At 33.4% G+C, this 18,774-nt stretch overlaps 1 protein-coding gene across 1 annotated transcript; it reads right to left on the minus strand.

Annotated features, from left to right (window-relative positions):
- Positions 1 to 5,261: 5,261 nt before the first annotated feature.
- Positions 5,262 to 15,794, minus strand: LOC129223291 (DNA replication complex GINS protein PSF2-like). The gene is made up of 2 exons (XM_054857860.1): positions 15,180 to 15,794; positions 5,262 to 5,494 (listed from the first exon to the last, which is right to left on the minus strand). Exons 1-2 carry the CDS (start codon positions 15,693 to 15,695, stop codon positions 5,441 to 5,443), a joined length of 570 nt encoding a protein of 189 aa, XP_054713835.1. The 5' UTR covers positions 15,696 to 15,794; the 3' UTR covers positions 5,262 to 5,440.
- Between the last annotated feature and the right edge of the window lie 2,980 nt (positions 15,795 to 18,774).

Raw genomic sequence — 18,774 nt, forward strand, 5'->3', positions numbered from 1 at the left:
GATTGCATTCTTCAAAAGTAGGCATCTAAAGAAAAAAAAAGGTAATTAAAACTGTTTATTTAAAGTTAATCATCCTTGTTAGCATGGAAAAATCAAACCCATATAATTTTCTCCCAAAATAACAGCTAAGCATCACCATAAAAGTTAACAACACCGCTGCTAATTAGCTAAATTAGCTGCGATAAAACAAAAAAAATAATTTAAAACCAAACTTATTTTCAGCTGTTAATTTCTTTCCAAAAAACAAACAAGAAGCATTACATTTATTTGACTTTCAGATTTGCTCTTTCAATAAACAATTTGTGAAAGATCCGATCTTTATATATTATTTCTGTAGCCTGTTTTTGGTTTCTACGCGAGATTTTCCTCAATTCTTGATCGATTTTTTTGATTTACACCTTATTTTAAAGCTTATTGTGCAGGCTACTCACGAAAAATAGACCCACGGTCTAAAAATTGTTTTTTCGGGCAAAAAAAACCTGTTTTAAAGAACCAGAATGAGGTTTTTGGTAAAATTTATAACTTTAACTTGCACTGTTACCGACAGAGCTGAATAGCTTGATCGGCAGAGCGTTCGACTGGTAACCAGGAGAATGCGTGTTTGGGCCCACGTCCGGACAATCTGCATCAAAAAATTAGAAAAATATCGCGCATTACATGAACAATGAATAACAAATATGAGGGAATACATGAGGTAGAAACGCTAATAGCTGTTATGAGAACTTGATGCAACACAAAGCTAAATTGATACTCAATTTTAAGGTTTTTTTTTTTTTTTTTTTAAGCTTTGGCTCCGGGAAGAAAATTAAAGCATAATGTAAGCGAAAATATAAGTATCAGGTTTAAGATTTCAGACTACATTGGAATTGTTTTTTGTTCAGTAAAATATAATAAATCGTATGTTGAAATATAGATTTTTCTAATGAGTTTTTGACTCTTTGTACAAATAAAAAAAATACTACCTCAATTTAAAGGGTAATATATATATTTTTTTCTTCTTTTTTCAAAAAAAACAAATAGCGTATCACATTTTTACTACATTTGAAAGGCTACGCGTAAAAAAGAACTTAGTTCAAATTATTTTGTATTTTAACCGTGCTGTTAAATGATGAACATGTGCTGCCATCTAAGTTATACCGGTTCAAACAGCCTGTGATAACAAATTGTAAAAAAAAAATTTCAAAAATAAAAACACTTCTCGGCAAGAAAAAAAAAATTACCTGTGTTTTTTTTTTCGGTAGAGCGTTCGGCTATAAACTGTCTGAACTTTGGGCCAGTTCGAGCTATCCGACATAATTGCAAATTTACAGTAATATTACGCATTACATGTACTCATAACATACAACAGATAACACACGTAATAAAATAAATGCAGTGGGAATGCTATTTGGTGTCTCGACTCCTTTATGCAGGCTACAGTTATCATTCAGATAAGTTGACTGCTAATCGAAGGGTGTTCTTCCCTTTTTTTTTCAAGCTTTGACTCCGTCCAGACCACTGAGCATAATGTAAGCATAAAAAAAAGTATTAGATATACCTCAAGGGAATCCTTTTTGTGCAGAAAAACATTTTCATTGTATGCTGAAATGTAGATTTTTCTAATAGCAGTGTTCGAACTTTTGTACAAATGAAAAAATACTACGCCAAATTAAAACTACGAGTTTCAACCAGTAAATCTTTACTTATTTATTCGAATATGATATAAAACATTAAAATTATTATCAACTTCATTAGTAAGAAATCATTTTCTACTCCTCTGCTTTCGGCTGAAAAAAAAAAAACTTTTTGTCTACGTTCGAAAAATTACACTTAAAAACCGACTCAGTCCAGCTGGTTTTGGTTTTGAATTTTAAGTGTTCGATTAAAAGAAAAACAAGTGCGGGCTTTTAAGCCGTACAGGTTAAAGAAGCCTGCTATGGGAAATTGTTGAATATTCAAAAATAAAAACACTTATTTTTTCAACCGAATTTATTACTTCTCTAGAATGTTTGTTTTAATCGCTACGTGAGATCTTCCTCATTCTTTAATCAAATTCCATGTTCTACAAATAATTTTAAATCGTATCATGCTGGCTAATGACAAAACATAGACGCATGATCTTATATTTTTTTCGGCGAAAAACTTTTTTACTGTGCTTTATTACGCTTTCCTTCAATGAATAGCATTCGAAAAGAACGGCAGGCACAGTTGCTAGGTTTGTTGGAGCTTCGTACTGTTAATCAGAATGGCGCCAGTTCGAATCCGTGCCCCTAAATATCTCTTTAATGTTTCTTTTTTTTTCCGTCAGATGCTCGCATGGGCAGGACTGTATTTGCCACAACCTGTTTTTTCACATGCAAAATTACTCATTTTTCACGTCACTCAGCCACTTTTAATGATATTTATATTTGCATTGAAAATACGTACAACCAAAAGGGGAGCGATGATCAAATTATCACAACGTTGTATTTAACGAGGTTTTGTTACTGATGTCTTCAAATTACATGCCTTCTCTTGTGCGCTTACTTTTTTCCGTTTACTTTTTTCAGTGTTTCTTCATAATATTCTTTCTTTGAAATTTTTAAAGAGCAAAATGCCTTATGAAACCATTCGAAGAACAGTGCGGAGTTCCCCACGGGTTGACTAGTCTTGTTTATCAGAATTTTGTGAAAGGTCCGTTTTGGTTGATCAGATTTTTGTGAAGGGTCCGTTAACGGACTCAAATATCCTCTGGTCAGACCTCTGTATTTATATGTAGGCAGTAAAATTGCTCTGCTTGAGACAGTGTCTTCTTTGTGACAGCTGCCTTCAGGCGCCAGTATAATAAAGAGAAGTATCTGCCGCCGAATTGCTTTTTATAGAACAAACCTTATTGCCGATAGTTGACGGAATATGTCAATTTTTTTTTATGTAAAGTCTCTGTAGATTATTCTTTTATGTTGTTATTTTTAGATAGTTCCATTTTTGTTCATGCTGAGTTTATTTTTGAATGAGCTGTAAATAGTTTGTTTAAATCAGTGTTGTGGACTTAGCGTCGGGCAAGAAATGTAAAATTTTAGTATCGTGTTAGCCCAAAACCTCGTTACACGAGGGTTTCCGGAAATTAGCCCATTGTATCCGACGGAAACTACTAAAAAAAAAGACGCGTTTGTTAGAAAAAGGACAGTTTGTAACAAAAATAATGAAGCGTTTGGGTGACGAAACATTGTTGTCTTTTTTGAAAAGTTTGAACCCAAAACCGATGGAAACGTATCCGGAGTTCTTATATCAGACTCTGAGACTGTGATGTCTTCGTTCGCCTGATTTTTCAACAACTGAAAAAAATCAGTGAGTATTCATCAAGCCCTGAATTATATTCATAAAATATTTAATTTTAAAGAAGATTTCCGTCACATTTTTTACTATTATTTATTTAAGTTTATAGTATTTTTCTGCATACGGGATGGATGTGTGCCTTGTGTCGAGTCCGACTGCGTTAAAATCGACATTTTCGATGAAATATTCGTAATAGTTTTTATGATTTCATTTTGTAGTCTGATTCATTAGCTTTCCAAAATTGTCTTAGTTTTTACTCTACGTGAATTACAACTGGAGTTATAGCTGTATTATTACAGAGTCTTACACTGAATTCCAGAACGGAAGTTGCATTTAAACGCGTTTTCTGAAGAACGATATTTTTGAAGAAAGCTGTCTACTGTAACAATGATATCTCAAAAAGTTATTCGAATATTGATGTGAAATTTTCTGAGATAGTTCTTTGTAATATGCTTGATGTTTTCCTCTAAAAGCTAAGCTTAATTTCATTTTTAAGTAATATTTTCATGCGGATAAGTTTAAACAAAGGCGTTTGTTTCCGCAAAAAATACCAGTATAGGAACTTTGTTCGGCTATATTTCAGTACTTTAAAAAAAAATAACATAAAACTCTTAGAGCAAAACACACATTAATGTCATACAAATGTATTACTACAAGGGTTTGTGTGTGATTAGAACCAAATTTTGTCCATAGCTGTTAGCGTAAGACACGTTTTCTCGCTATTTTTCTTCAAATTTGTCCATTTTTTAAAAAAATAATATTTTAAAAGCTTGTTTTTACATTTTTTTCATAGTTTTGAAACATATGTAGTTAAAAAATAACATTTAAAAAAGTGTCCAAGTTATTTTTCAAAAAAATGTCTTCGAACGCAGTCGGATACCTTAATCACTAGGATCTAAATGTAACATGTTCATAAAACATTTAATTTTTATTAGATTTTCATAGTATTCCTTTATTGTATTGTGTTGGCTAGTGTGAATACTGGTCTTTACTCGTTATAATACAACTTAACTAGGTCATTTTAATGTATTGAATTATTATTAATTAAGTTTAATTAATAATAAAAAGAGTATTTAGTTTATAATAGTTAAAATTAATTAAGTTTTCAACCAACCAATGGCCGATTTTGTGGTTTTGTTGTCACATAAAGAAACCTAGGTTCAAGAAAATTGTAGTACCTAAGACTACATTCTTGAGCATGACCACCCTTAAAATGAAATCCTGTATCCGCCCTTGGACTGAATATTGTCCTCACAATTCAATTTTTATTGTTAGTACTAAGGTCTGATAAGATGACTACCCCTGCTAAACCCCAGAGGCTAAATCTTCTCTCTCTCTCTCTCTCTGGATATTGGAACATGCTTTTGAAATAATTAATGGGCCGCCAAACGCATACATCCCCCCCCCCTTCTTTTTTGACCAAGCAATGGCCCTGGTAACACTGCACAGAAATAAAGACTGACAAAGCAAGTGTATATGAGTTTTTGTGAGGTTTTCCACAGTTCCTTCTTGCTTGCTATAAGCGAGGTCGACTATATTACGTTGTCTTCTTCTTATCATCTAAACTACAAAATCTAATAGGTCCCCACGATGCTCGAGTCAATCCCCATTTAGCATAATGGGTATTACTATTATCAGGGGGGTTCATAGCGCAGACTGCACCATTGAAATTTTTAGGGGGGTATTTTGACAGGTATTTTTTTATTTGAGGGGGGGGGGCTCTTGCTCTTAGAGGGGGTGGGTACCCTTGCTATTATGAACTGACTGAGGATGTACACTATGAACTTTTATCTTCTCTTTCATAAGAAAAAAACGTAACATATAATAAAATTTAAATACTTATGTTTTAGCAATAAATATTTATAGTACAAGTTTCAATGAATAACAGTCAAAAATTGAATTCATATTTACATGATGCTGCAGATATGAATTTATACAAAGAAAATGAACCTTTATGCTATCTTTAAAAACATAACAAAAAGCATACATTTGTAAAATTTGTATTGTAGAATAAAATGTTTCAACATATAATGAAATAAGATGATGCAGTTATGTTACATTGCAACAATAAAAAACGTACTTTTAACACTTTCAGTGGCAGTTTTCAAATTAGTAATTTTTCCGACACATATTTAAAATTGACATGTCATAGAAGACTTGCTGATTGACTCTGGCTGTCTGCTTGTGAAGCCGCAGCTGCCTGTAAAACATACATCATTTAATTATAGAACAAAAAAAAGCTAGTCTAATTCAATGAAAGAATAAAGTAAGCATATACAATGTAAACCAAGGTTGGCATGATTTAAATCAGTTGATTAAAAAGAAAAAAAAATCATTGATTTAAATAATTTTTTTGTTTAGACTTAATATTAAACTCTGATATCAGAGGATTAGTAATGGACTTAAGTATTAAAAGAAATGCAGAACATTATGAAGTTTTAAAACCCATTGCTAATGCTATTGATAAAATTCAAAAAGAAGACGGTTCCCTTGCCGAATGCATGTGTCAATGGAAAAGTTTAGGAAACATTTTTAGAAAAAGTATTGGATAAGAATCAAATAGCTAAATACCACGAAAGATACCAACAAGCAATTTATGCATGCCATTGTGCAGGAGTTTTATTAAGCTCCTCTGCCCTAAATCGAAATGAAATTTCAATTATGAGGAAGAAAATAATCAAGGTTTGGAATTTATTAAAGAAATATGTCCAAGCCTTGTCAGCATTGTAGCCAATCTCCAAAATCGACAGTAATCGATAAAAATGTATACAACGACCGATTATGACTCGTAGGGTTCATTTTATTCAATGACAGGTAGAGAGAGCATCACACAACAAGAAATTTAGTTTTTACATCAAATAACAACCACAGCCGTAGCTTCATCTGCTGGAATGGAAAGACAGTTTTCATCTTTTGGTTTTGTTTATCCTGGCCTTTGTAACAATTTAGGAGTGGAGAGAGGATCATAACTAACCTTTTTATGAAGACAATTAGATCCTCAGAATTCATTTTCTTAAAAAATGTTGTATGAATTGTGATTTAATAAATAATAAAAAGTAAATTTTAATAAAAAGTTCACATTAAATATTTAATTTGTGTAGATTCTATCCATTTGAGTAGAATATTGCATATATTAAAATACAGTGGAGCACCGTTTATACGTTTTTGAAGGGACTGTATAAAAAACGTACAAATGAAAAACCATATAATAGGTATAGGTTTATGTGTATTAGACTTCGAAGGGATCAATTTAAAAAACGTATAATTGATAATAACGAATAAGAGAGAAATGTATAAACGGTGCTTTACTGTAAATAAATTTAAAAATCTGATTTAGTGAATTTTTAAAAATTCCATTTTTTTATTTAAAAAAATCATGATTTTTTTTCTAAACTTCCATGATGTAAACCACATTAATACTCATCATGGGTGCAAGTTTGGTGATGTGTTCAAGACGGAAAATATTTTCAGCCCCCCGCCTCAAGCATGCGTGCTTAAGGAAAAATTTATGTGTGTAAATGTTGTAGATTTTAACAATGCCAGTTTTGGAATCTGATTTCAGTTTTAAGCTTTTGACTTTTCTAACAACACAAACTTAGTTTAGATTGTAATATTTAAGCGTTTTGATATTGTAATTCCAAAAACCTAAAAGCCGCCAATAACTGGGACTCTTGGGGGTTTTTCTCCAGAATTTTTTCCAAATTGAAGTCCAAAAGACGCAATAGTAGGCCATTTCGATAAAGTTCAGGGACTCTCTAACATCATTTTTTTCAAACTGATTGCCTCAAAATCACAATATTAGGCGACCTTCAAAAATATTAGAGAGGGGGGGGGACGCTCTGGACTCTCCTTGAAATTGAAGCTTTAAAAACGAAATTGTACTCCATCTTTCATAACGTTTATACGCTTTTTGAATGCATTATCGAAGGGATGGAGTTCAGGAACTCTCCTTCGGCAATATTTCGAAATTGAAGTTCCAAAAATGCAATTTTAGACGATGTTGGATAGGGCTAAAAGCGTTCGGAGCTCGCCGCCGTTAGTGTTTTGCCAATCGCAAACATTTTTATTGCAGCAATAAAATCGCTTGGGACATAAGATTTTTCACATTTGCAACATAAATCAATTCTGATCGGAAAGTCTACCCAAGTTAGTGCCAATTTAATCAGAAAAGAAGGAAAGGTGGGGAAGGGTATTGGCGACTAATGATAATAAACTGGCACCATTCCCCCATAGTCTTCATTTGGAAATAAATTATTTCGTAAGATAGCAGGTGGTGAAATTAGCCATAAAAAAAAACCCACTTCAGTGAAGTAGATACATTTTTTAAACGAGGTATACTTTCCAATATTCATTAATTTTAAAAAAATCAATAGGGGAACTGAATCCTCACCCCAGGGAGGGCCGCCGACTTACATCCCTCTTAAATCACTCAAATATAGCCTAAAGTGGCATTTTAAATATTTCAGCTTCGAAAAATTTTCGGAAGAGAACTCCCGAACCCCTTCTTCTGAATTTACCACAAATATCCTAAATTTGAGTTTTAAGAGGCTTCAGTTTCTAATGCTTTTTTTTTCTAGGAACAGTACCCCTCTTACCTATATACATGACTTATGACCGCCTAAAAGTTTTAATATTTTAATTTCGGAAACTTTTTGAAAGAAGCTTCCAACTCCCTTCCCCCTTAAGTTATCTAAAGATATCCCAAAACAGAGCTCCTAAAATTTCAGAAACAGAAATATTTCGGGCTGGGCGGCGGAATACCCCCCCCCCCTCTCTTTGTGTTTATTAAAGCAGTATAAGTTTGTGCTTAAGATTTATTTTTCTATTGAAAGAGCAACTCCCCTCCCTACATCACCAAAGACAACCCGAAGTTTTAATACTTCAATTTCGAAAATGTTCCGAGAAAGACCCCCGAATTCCCTAACTCTTAACTCACTCAAAAATAGCCAAATTAACAGTTTAATACTTCAGCATGGAGAAATTTTCAGGGAAGAAACCCCCCCCCCCCAAACTTCTTCCCCTAAGTTCACTAAATTTGACTTAAATTTGCGATTTCCCCTATTCATCACCGAAGTTTAAAAAAATTAAGTTCTAAAACTTATTGAGAGAAGGCCTTCGAATTCCTTCCTTAGTCCCCAAAGATAGCCTAAAGCTGAGTTCTGAATACTTCAGCTTCGAATTTTTTTCGAGGAAGGGGAACCCTAAATCCCAAGACGGTCTAAAGTTGCGCTTTTAAGACTCCACTTTCGGAATTTCGCATAAACAGAGCCCCCTCCCCCTTGACATAGCCAAAGACAGCCTATAAGTTTTAAGACTTCAATTACAAACACTTTTTGGGAGAGGGTCCCAAATTCCCTTTCTCCTATGAAACTTAAGTATAGCCTCAAACAGTTTTTAATACATCAGCTACAAAACATTTTCCGTTTAGAACACCAAAACCATCTCGGCAATTCACCAAAAATTGCCTAAATTAGTGTTTTTAAGACTCCAATTTCTGATTTTTTTTTTAAACCTCCCCACACCATTAAAGACAGCCTCAACATTTTTGACTTTTAAATTTTTAAGAGTTTGCAGTCGGAAAATCCCGAACCACTCCTAGCCTCAAAAACGACTTTCAATTGAGTGTTTCGATATTTTATTCTGGATCCCTTGAGTAGCCACCCCCTCCCTCGTTTTAGATTGTCCAAAAATACAAACGTTTTAAGACCTCAGTATCGTGGGCTAATTTGCAAACTCACTCTCTTTGCAAGAGCAGAGTTTTTTCGCAAATTCGTGTTGCCGTTATTTTTCTCGTTTCCTTTTCTTTCTCTTGCCCCCCCCCCTACCCTCATATTTCCATTCTAGCGAGTGTTAGATTGGAAAACATTAGAATTTAGTGATTCCTCAAGTCCAAGAATATTTTACCAGAAACATGTTAAAAATGCAGGAACAGTTGCCCATCGGTGTTTCAAAACAAGCTCGAAAATTTCCCCCGAGTCTTTCCAAAATTCTCATTTTCACTAAAATCTTTTAAGTCCCTGATAGTTCCCGTTTTGCCTGGTATGTGGACGCGCTATGTTGTGGCGTAAACATTTCACCCATCAGCAATCCCTCTCAATTGGGGGTTTAGATTCAACTCTAAGACATTTTTTGAAAAAAAGAAACAAAAAACAAAAGGATGATCGAAAATGGAAAGAGAAAAAGCTAAATTTTCAAATAGAGATGATTAATTAGATAAATCATGGAGAATAATGAGCAACTTCGCGGTCTGCAATGCAGTGAGTTGGAAATAATGGAGCGAGTCTAAAAGCCACTCCTTCCAAAAGCACGTTGCAAACAAAACAAGCCCATGGTTGAAAATCGAGAGAGTGTCGATGTAAATTTGTAGTTATGGAATGGTTCAGTAATTAAAGCATATTTTTCAAACACTCAATTTTTCTTTTTTAAGTAAAAACTGAAGGAAAGTCATCGAATTTGTTTCCGTCCCGACCTCCGTCTCGGAAATTTTCTCCAGGACGGAAATCTTGCACCCATGATACTCATTTAAAATATCTTAAATTCTAGGCAGGGCCCAATACAGATTGATTTTACTACCGCTTTTCGGTACTTTCACAAAAATCTTATTTTAAAATCGGTACTTTCACAAAAATCAAGTTATAAAATCAGCAGCTTCACAAAACTAACTTTGAAAATCGACACATTCTAGAAACAATATTAAAAAAAACGAAAGTTTCACAAAAACCTGTGTTTTAAAATAGAAAACATGTTTTTCTGTTTAAAACATAGTTTACTCATAAAATAAAATGCTAAGATAATTTATATGAACAATCGCTTAGGTAACAGCTTTTTCATAGTTTTAAACTCAAATTTCACTGTTTTTCGCCAAATTGCTTTTAAGCAATCTTTTAGCATCAGTTTTAGGGTATGGTGTTTTCCTGAATTGTACACAGTACAAAGCTTTTTGAACTGAGATACAATGATATTTTCCCTATCTCTTAGGTTCCCCCCCCCCCCCAAAAAAAAAGAAGTTCGAAATATTAGTTAATGACATTTGCACTTTTCAAACTAACATTTAAATTGCTCTAATTTTCTGAGACAAAAATTAGAATGTGCCTATAAAGATCACAAAATCAATGCTGATAAAAAAAAAAACTTTCACAAAAATAGAATTTGGATGCAATACTTTCACAAAAATAGGTAGTAGTGGGAAAAAAATCCTGGATTTGCCTCTGCTAGGGTACATTAACTTGAAAAACGAAAGGCACTTTTTCAAGACACGTTATTAATAATTTAAGTTAAAAAAACTTGAAACCTGTAGGGTTAACCTTTGTTAACCCAACATGAAAACAAACCTTTTACAAAATTATGATTGCAAAACCAATTAAGGCATTTTTTTGCTACCTAAAAAAAATGGTGAAAACATGGGAACTGACAAACTAAGAAATTTGATTTGTTGAATTTTGTTGCACTTTATTTGTTAATAAGTTGAAAATATGTTCAGGAAGATTTTTTTTTTCCAGATAGGGGAGAGGGGGGCACATGTGAACAAAAACGACATTTTTCTATATTTTTCATTATTGATTTGAGATAGAAAAGAAAAAGGTGCTAAATATGATAAATCAAACATCTGCTAATATTTTCATGCAGTTATCCCCCTTCTACAAGAGTAAATTCCAACCTAAAAATTAATTCTAAAATATGTTACATTTTGTTCACATCTGCCCCGGTGGGGGGGCAGTTGTAAACACACTTGGGGCACAAGTGAACAGATACATAAATGGTATAAAATGCACCTAAGCATATCTTTAAGTACTCTTTATTACACATTAATAAACACAATGAAAATATAAATATTGAGTACATAATAAATTAACTTGATTCAACGAACATTATAGACTTCCAAGTTTTACAGAAAAAGAAACTGAAGAAGCAGCTTGATATGTGCTACCTAAAGTTGTAGGTGGGGGTAATTTTAGCAGAATATCATCAGTGTTTACCATCGATGTATCATCTGTTTCTGGAAATACAAAGGTTTCATTCTTCTGCTTCCTCATGAATTTAACATTTGCTTCATCACTCTCCATTTTCTCGATACGGCCAACATAGTGAATTTTTGTCTTTTTTGTAGTGAATTCTACGAGGACAAAGTCATTCACAGCTAAATTTTCTGGTGCAAGGTTGACTTCAGCACAAATTTCTTGATGGCTACTCTCTTCAAAGCTAATGTCGGACTCGGAGTCATTGACTACAACCTTTGACTGCTCCTTTTTCAACAGTTCAGCAAGTTCTAACTTTCTTTTCTTTGCAGCTCTTTCACATTTTATCTTCATTTTCTCTGCCTTTTCTTCCATAGCTTTGACAACAATATCTTTTTCGGGGGTGTCTGTGAAAATTCTTGATTTTCTTTTTTGACGCTGCTTACTTTTCCCTAGAGTAGAATCGTGAAATTCTATTCTAGGCAATGGTCTAACACATTCTGGGATAGGACTTGAATGTGAATTGCAGCTGGTGGACGCATCCTCAGGATTAACTGTCATTAAGCTTGTTATTTGAATTAGGATGAAATCAGCGCCAGTAAAAGCAAGCCGAGATAACGGCCAAATTCCTGGTTTAGAAAAACCCGATTTAATATTTTTGGATGTAAAGGCTGCTGGGAAAGCTGGTGAAGAACACTGACCAATTTCATATATAGTTATTCTTTTTCCTGGGTGTAATGTCAACCAGTCATTGAAAGAAGTTTTCTGTGCAGATTTAAAGGGGCCATAAACACCTACATCCAAAGGCTGTAAGCGATGTGACCAATGAGGGGGGAATGTAAGGAGTACTATTCCATTCTCACAACAAAATAATATTATATCCAAACAGATATGACTTTCATGATTATCAAGTAGAAGCAAAACAGGATTTGCTGCGGTACAGCGGGAGTACTTTTAGAAGTGTTTTACAACTTCTAGGAAGATGTCTGAACCCTAAGCTTTCTGATGGTGCTCCATTTAAGAAAATATCTTTGTACCTTTTTCTTGGGAATACAAAAACAGGAGCTACAGTGTTTCCCCATTGTACTAACTATACCACAAAATGATACAAGTTCACCTTTCTCGCCTGAAACATTTTGTCCAACTTGTTTCTCTCCACAAACCGCGATCACTTTTGGAGCCTCCAACACAGTCGAGCTACAGCTGATACTAACTTCAATTGTTAAAATTTTTAATTATTCAATGTTTCTTAATTAGCCTAATCAAATAAAAAAATTAAACAATTTTTGAAATTGAAATAACTAAAAAAAACAATATGGGGCACATGTAAACAGTTCACACCTGCCCCTACATAGTGTGTTCACATGTGCCCCATATAACAACTTAAGCCTAATCTGATAAAAAACAATATTTCTTTCAAATTTTTTTTAAAAAATCGAGTACAAAAACTTACTTTATAAATCCCACTTCAAAATGAATAAAGTTCAAATCACAATAAAGATAGTGTTGAATGTGTTTTTACTCTGAAAACTGGAACATGAAAGTTTACTGGCACCTTCCAAAACAGAAGTTATTATGATAACTAAAAAGCAAAATGGTTGAGATCTTTGAAATTTCAGGCAGTATACAGTACTACTGCTGCCATCAACATGAATTTTTTTCAGATTTTTTTCCTCATGTTATCTGGGTAAAATATGGTTTGTTCACATCTGCCCCATGTTTACATGTGCCCCCCTCTCCCCTACACTAAAACCTGTGAAGTTGACCAACCACCCTTGTAAGTTGACCAATTTTTTCAGGCAAGAACTTAGGCTTTATCATATAAATCAACCTTTGTAAGTTGACTACCTGTTTAAGTTGACCACTAAAGTAGTGTACCGCAAATGGTCAATTTACACAGGTTTCACTGTAACTATATTTTTAGAACGATTATTTTAAATTAAGTGAAACATAACATTTATCTTTAAACATTAAGGCAGCCCCAGAATCAATTACACCAGGGGAAGATAGCGAGTTAATAAAAATACCTGAATGTTAAAGAGAAAACGGGAGAGGAGGGTTACATTCTTTTAATCAAGGCTCATTATACCTAAATATACATAATTTTATACATGTCAACATTAATTGTTTTTGATAAACAAACAAGACACATGTCACGTAATTTAGAATAATTTGTGTGCTTCATGACCCACTTATCAACTATTTCCAATTAGTTCACGTAAATTTTTGACGAAGGAAATTAAATCAAGAGCATAAGAGGGAATCAAACTATCTTGCCTCTTCATAGGTCTGCCAGTAAGCAAAACCACTAGGCTGCAGTAGGCAGCATTGATGTTCAACTATGAATATACAACAGGAATATCAAACACAAGTATTATGTAAAACAATTTACAGGGAGTCTGGCCAGAGGATATTTGGGTCTGTTAACCGACCCTTCACAAAAATCTGATCAACCAAAACGGACCTTTCACAAAATCCCGATCTTTCAAGCGATAAATAATTTCTCCTGCCAAATAAATATAATGCTTAAGTTGTTTGTTTCTTGGAAAGAAATTAACAGCTGAAAATAAGTTAGGTTTTAAATAATTTTCTTTGTTTTATCACAGCTTATTTTAGTAGCGGTGTTGTTGTAAACTTTTCTGAAAAGGCGTTGGTAAGCACTTTTCTCCCTGCTCATGATTTAAAAAACAATAATAATAATAATATATATCAATCAGCGAAATGAACTTAGAACTGCAAAGGGATAGTAAGGGTGGGGAAAAAATATGATTGCTTCAGATAGGTTACCAACTTCAAAATTATTGCCACTTATTAGGGTCTGGCATTAAACTTAAGAAAATATTCTCATCATTTTACCAGCTTGTCAATATTTGCGCTTTTACAGTGTGGAGCTATGTTTAACCTGTTATTTTGGGAGAAAATTAAATGGGTTTAATTTTTCGATGCAAACAAGGATGATTAACTTTAAATAAACTCTTTTACTTACTGTTTTCTTTTCTTTAGATTTCAAGCTAACTTCGCTTTATTAGGATACAAATAAATGAAAAGACTCTTTTATGTTTGTTACAACTCTCATTTCAAGTTTTTAAAGCAAAATTCGATTTTCTTTTATGAGTCAAAAATTAAAATGCTGAATCCATGGTTTATTTATTTAATTTTTTTGCTTCAACTGCGTACGCAGATATTAATGATATGTTTATCACAGGACTCTAAAATGCAATTTTAAAATAATTTTATCAAAAATATTTCTTTTACAAGCCGTTTTTATACTTTTGATGACTTCACGTTGAGAATTGTGATCTCTTGGCATCCGCTATAGAAATACGATTTTTTTTATTTTTGATGTTTAGTACACTTTGTTAAGAGGTAAAAAATAAAATCATTTTATATTTTTGTTAAAATCATGGAAATTATAAGTTTTAAACGAAATTCTGTGCTTTTTAGAGTGTCTTGTGTCAAAAAGTTAAATGCTGAACCCTTGTCTGAATTTTATTTATTTTTTGTTACAATTATTTTAAATACTGTACAGAAATATTTCTAGCATAATTTAACATAATGTAGAATGGTAGATAAATAGATACTTGAGAGAGTGATGCTGTCCCCCCTTTCCCCCGCCAAATACTAGAAAAACACCCCAGAATGATATTCTCAACATAGAAGAAGAAAACACTGAACTTTAAGTTTGAATGATTCAGTTTGTGCCATCTTTAAATTCTAAAATTTTGTTCTAACATTTTTTTTTTTTTTTTGCAAAATTATTTCATTTTTCACAAAATTATTTATCCTGGACAGACCCCTGATTTACATGCACTATCCTTTTTTTTATACTTTAATAATTACACTGAGGAACATTATATTAATGTAACCACACAATATTTTTTTTCACTACATAAGAAAACTAAACAATTCAACAGAAAAAAAAATATTTACCCGTTTAAATTTTTGAAGTTGATATAGAGCAGCTGTCAGTAGAGGCCTCACAAAATTAATTTCGAACACTGTCAAATTGTCAAGTTGAGCATGTGACGCTTCACTGGCAACGAATGCATCAACTGAAGTTCGTAATTTTGCCATTCTTATGTCCCAAATATCTTTGATCAGAGTTTGAATTTCATCAGCATTTGGGATATCAGATATCGCCACATCAAATAACAACTGAGCGATTTCTTTATAATGTTCACTGGGCATTGGTGAAAATATGCTGGAATCAGTTTCTTCTTGTTTAATTTCCTCTAATTTTTCAAGGCTCATCCAATCTGGAGGTAAAATTCGGCACTTCTGTCTCTGGCGCAAATTGATAGCAAGCCAAAGTGGAACTTGTACAGGAATACTAGGAACAAACGGACCACAATCTCCGCAAATTAAATAAAGTTTACCATGGGAAAAATTGGGTATCACAGTAATCAGCTCTTTTTCTGCTAAGAATTCTATTTCGGAGGGCTCCATTTCTTTATATTTCTTTTGAAAAAACAAAATAAACAACACTAAAACACAACGAAAAATACAGGAAACACATATTAATTTTCCCTGTTGTGCTTTTCTTGAAACCGCGCTTTAATTTTTTGAAGTGAAAGTTGTAGTACTTGACAGAGAAACTGAAACAGAGGATGCGTTCGACAAATCTCACCGATCAACCGATGAGTTACCGGTTACTAACAGCAGCGTTTTATCATCTATCGGTTACCGCCCCGATTACCATTTTAAGCTGTTGATTGGTTGATTGACACTGATTAGGTTCGTCGAACGCAACCAGAGGGTGTGCTCGATGAGCGACCGTAGTTCACGGATTAAAATAATGACGTCACCTAAAATGCTTTAGTATCAGTGACGTCACTATCTGACAATCAACCGGGCGCCACCGATTGAGCTCTAGTCGAACACGTCGAACGTAAGCAGAGAAACAATGCAGTTCAAGTTCAAGTAAAAAATGGGACGAAGCTCTACGAGTGCAATTTTAGATTATTTGTACTGTTAACTTTTTCCTGTATAAAATTGAAGTTTTAAAAATGTAATTATATGCCATTTGCCATCGTTCTATGGGAAGAATCCCTTAACATTAATCTTGGGGTCGCATATGCAAAATTTTAAGGGGGGAGGGCTCAGATATTTTCCCCATATTTCAGCGGGATATTTTCCCTATGGAAACTGATTTCAGTACAGATTAGAGTATTTAAAATTTGACATTTTTAATAACTTATTCATTGATGGCTGGGAAAGAAGCGTTTTTACATTTTTGCAAAAAAAAAAAAAAGTACTAAAAGCAAGAAAGTTCTCATTTTAAGGGGGAGAGGCTTGAGCCCCACTTGCCCCATATGGGCACCTATGATTATGATATTAATTTTATGTCCAGGGCGTCAGGGATTTGTGTTAATGTCATTGATGTTCACCTTTCTCCTGTAATTTTATAGCTCATAAGAAAGTTTTTGACGGTTTTCGATGATGTTGTTCCGCGTTGGCGGCTTGTACGCAGGCGTGAATCCAGAGGGAGGGTGCAGGGCATAGATCTTAGAGTAAATGTGCCTTCTCCCCGCTTTTTGCCTCAGAGCGCGAGGGCGCGAGTCAACATCCCCCGTTGGACATCTCGTGATTATGGGACACCCCTCGCGAGAAACTCCCTTATCGAAGAGAATCGCTTTTCGCCGAGATCATTTGCACAATTAAGGGAAATAAAAGCGCAATTCCGGAAAAAGTGGACACTTTGTCCTCACGTGACAGCTCATATGTTTCATTAAAAGTAATAATTAAAAGGTGGAATGAACAAAAATTTTTTGCTTAAGAAATCACAAATGTATGCGCGTACTTTAGCCAAAAATGTTGTTCATTGCCTTTTTAAGTTATCATTTTTTAATGAAATGAAGGATAAAATGGCAGCTTTTTCATGGAATGGTCTATTAGATATTTTCCCATCATAACTTTTATATAACAAATAAGCTGTTTAAACTATTTTTTCAAGTGCCTTAACTAAGTGCCCTAAGTATAAATGGCTTCAATGTTAAATGTAAAAGACAAATAGTTTCAACAAAAATTAACCTCCTAAATTTTATTTTATTTAAATCAAATTTTTCAAATACAGATAAATAAATAGTGCAGCAATTTTTCATAAAAACATACGTAAAACCCTAAATTAATTAGAAATACAAATGCAAATACAATCGAATATCAGTTAATTAAACAGTATTTACATGCATTACACCCCAGTAATATATTAATCAAACACTAATTTTGGTTTGTTCGCAATTGTTAGTCAATTTCAGTTTTTTTTTTAAGTGTTCAGAAAATAAATCCATTTGTTACTTTTCAGCCCAATCATAAACTACATGAATGGTCGTTTGACCCCCCTCCCCCCCTTTTTTTGTTCCACAAAACGATAGTTCTGACAATTTAAAATCAAGTGTGAAGAATACTAGTGTATTGTCCCTTAAACAGTATTAGTTTTTTTAGTCTCCCACGTATTGGTCTTTGTGAATTAATTTCATTGTATGAATTAACTGCGTTAATGCTTAAATATTTAAAACCGATTAATTTTATAAACTTGTTAACGTGATTATCAGCTGCTTCTGTTTCCAACATATGCTCATTTAAATTTAGAAAAACATAATTCGAAATTTTTTCCATAACTCTTGTGGTCATGAGTACCATTATATTTTTGTGTTTTATTTCCAAAACTTTTTCATTCTCGACTAACACGCTCAGTTGTTCTGCACAAATATACATCTTTCGATGGTTGCAATAAGCTATTATACTTGAATGTGTCTCAAAATTCTTAAATTTTATTAATCCTGTTTTTTGGTTTGTTGTAGAAGGCTGCTTTACAGTCGTCGCAGTTCACAACAGAGCGCAAGTTGTGGAAGAAAAGTTGCATTCTTCCAAAGCATTTTTGTTACGCTTCAAATTTGAAGGTTGTCAAAGTCAGCGCAATTCAAAAAACAAAACTCTTCAGTTTCAGAATGAATTAATAATCTTTTTGTTGGCACTTCGAAATTGTCCGACGATTATTTTTGAATCCCCGTCACAACCTGATCGCACTGAAAAACGTTTCAAGGTGATCCCTATTAAGCTTATAAGTCATTATGTAGTTTAGAACTGGAATTCGGGCATTTACATACTTTTTATATGTTTCCAGCACAGTTTTCATAGAAATTATGAAACCTAAAAATCTAGTTTTTCGCAGAAATCCTATAATTAATTTTCCATTACTTGTTTTTAGTAACTTAATATAATGCTCCGCATATACAGTAAATTGTTTAAAATATTCAAAATTTCGACTCTGCGAGGGACTTTAATTGCCTTTAGCAGAAAGATTTCTGTTAACCAGAAAGTCTTTAAATTTTTGAATAAGATTGGCACTAGCATCGCATTCATCAAACCATCGTTCGCTCGAAAATCTCAGATTCACAGATAGAGATTTCTCACATAAGTATAATGAAAATTTTCAGATCAATCCTAGACTTTTAGAGACGCTTCGCATTGTTATGTCATTGCTACCCGAGAAGAGGGAGATTCGATGTCCCTTGATCACGTGATT

Source organism: Uloborus diversus, chromosome 1, assembly GCF_026930045.1.
Source record: "Uloborus diversus isolate 005 chromosome 1, Udiv.v.3.1, whole genome shotgun sequence".
NCBI classification, from domain to species: Eukaryota; Metazoa; Arthropoda; class Arachnida; order Araneae; family Uloboridae; genus Uloborus; species Uloborus diversus.

Excerpts from the sequence above, each read along its gene's own strand:
- LOC129223291 (XM_054857860.1), bottom strand. The coding sequence starts at position 15,695 with ATGGAGCCCTCCGAAATAGAATTCTTAGCAGAAAAAGAGCTGATTACT. Across the intron at positions 5,495-15,179 it reads AACTTCAAAAATTTAAACGG|GCAGCTGCGGCTTCACAAGC; the intron begins GTAAATATTTTT and ends TATGTTTTACAG.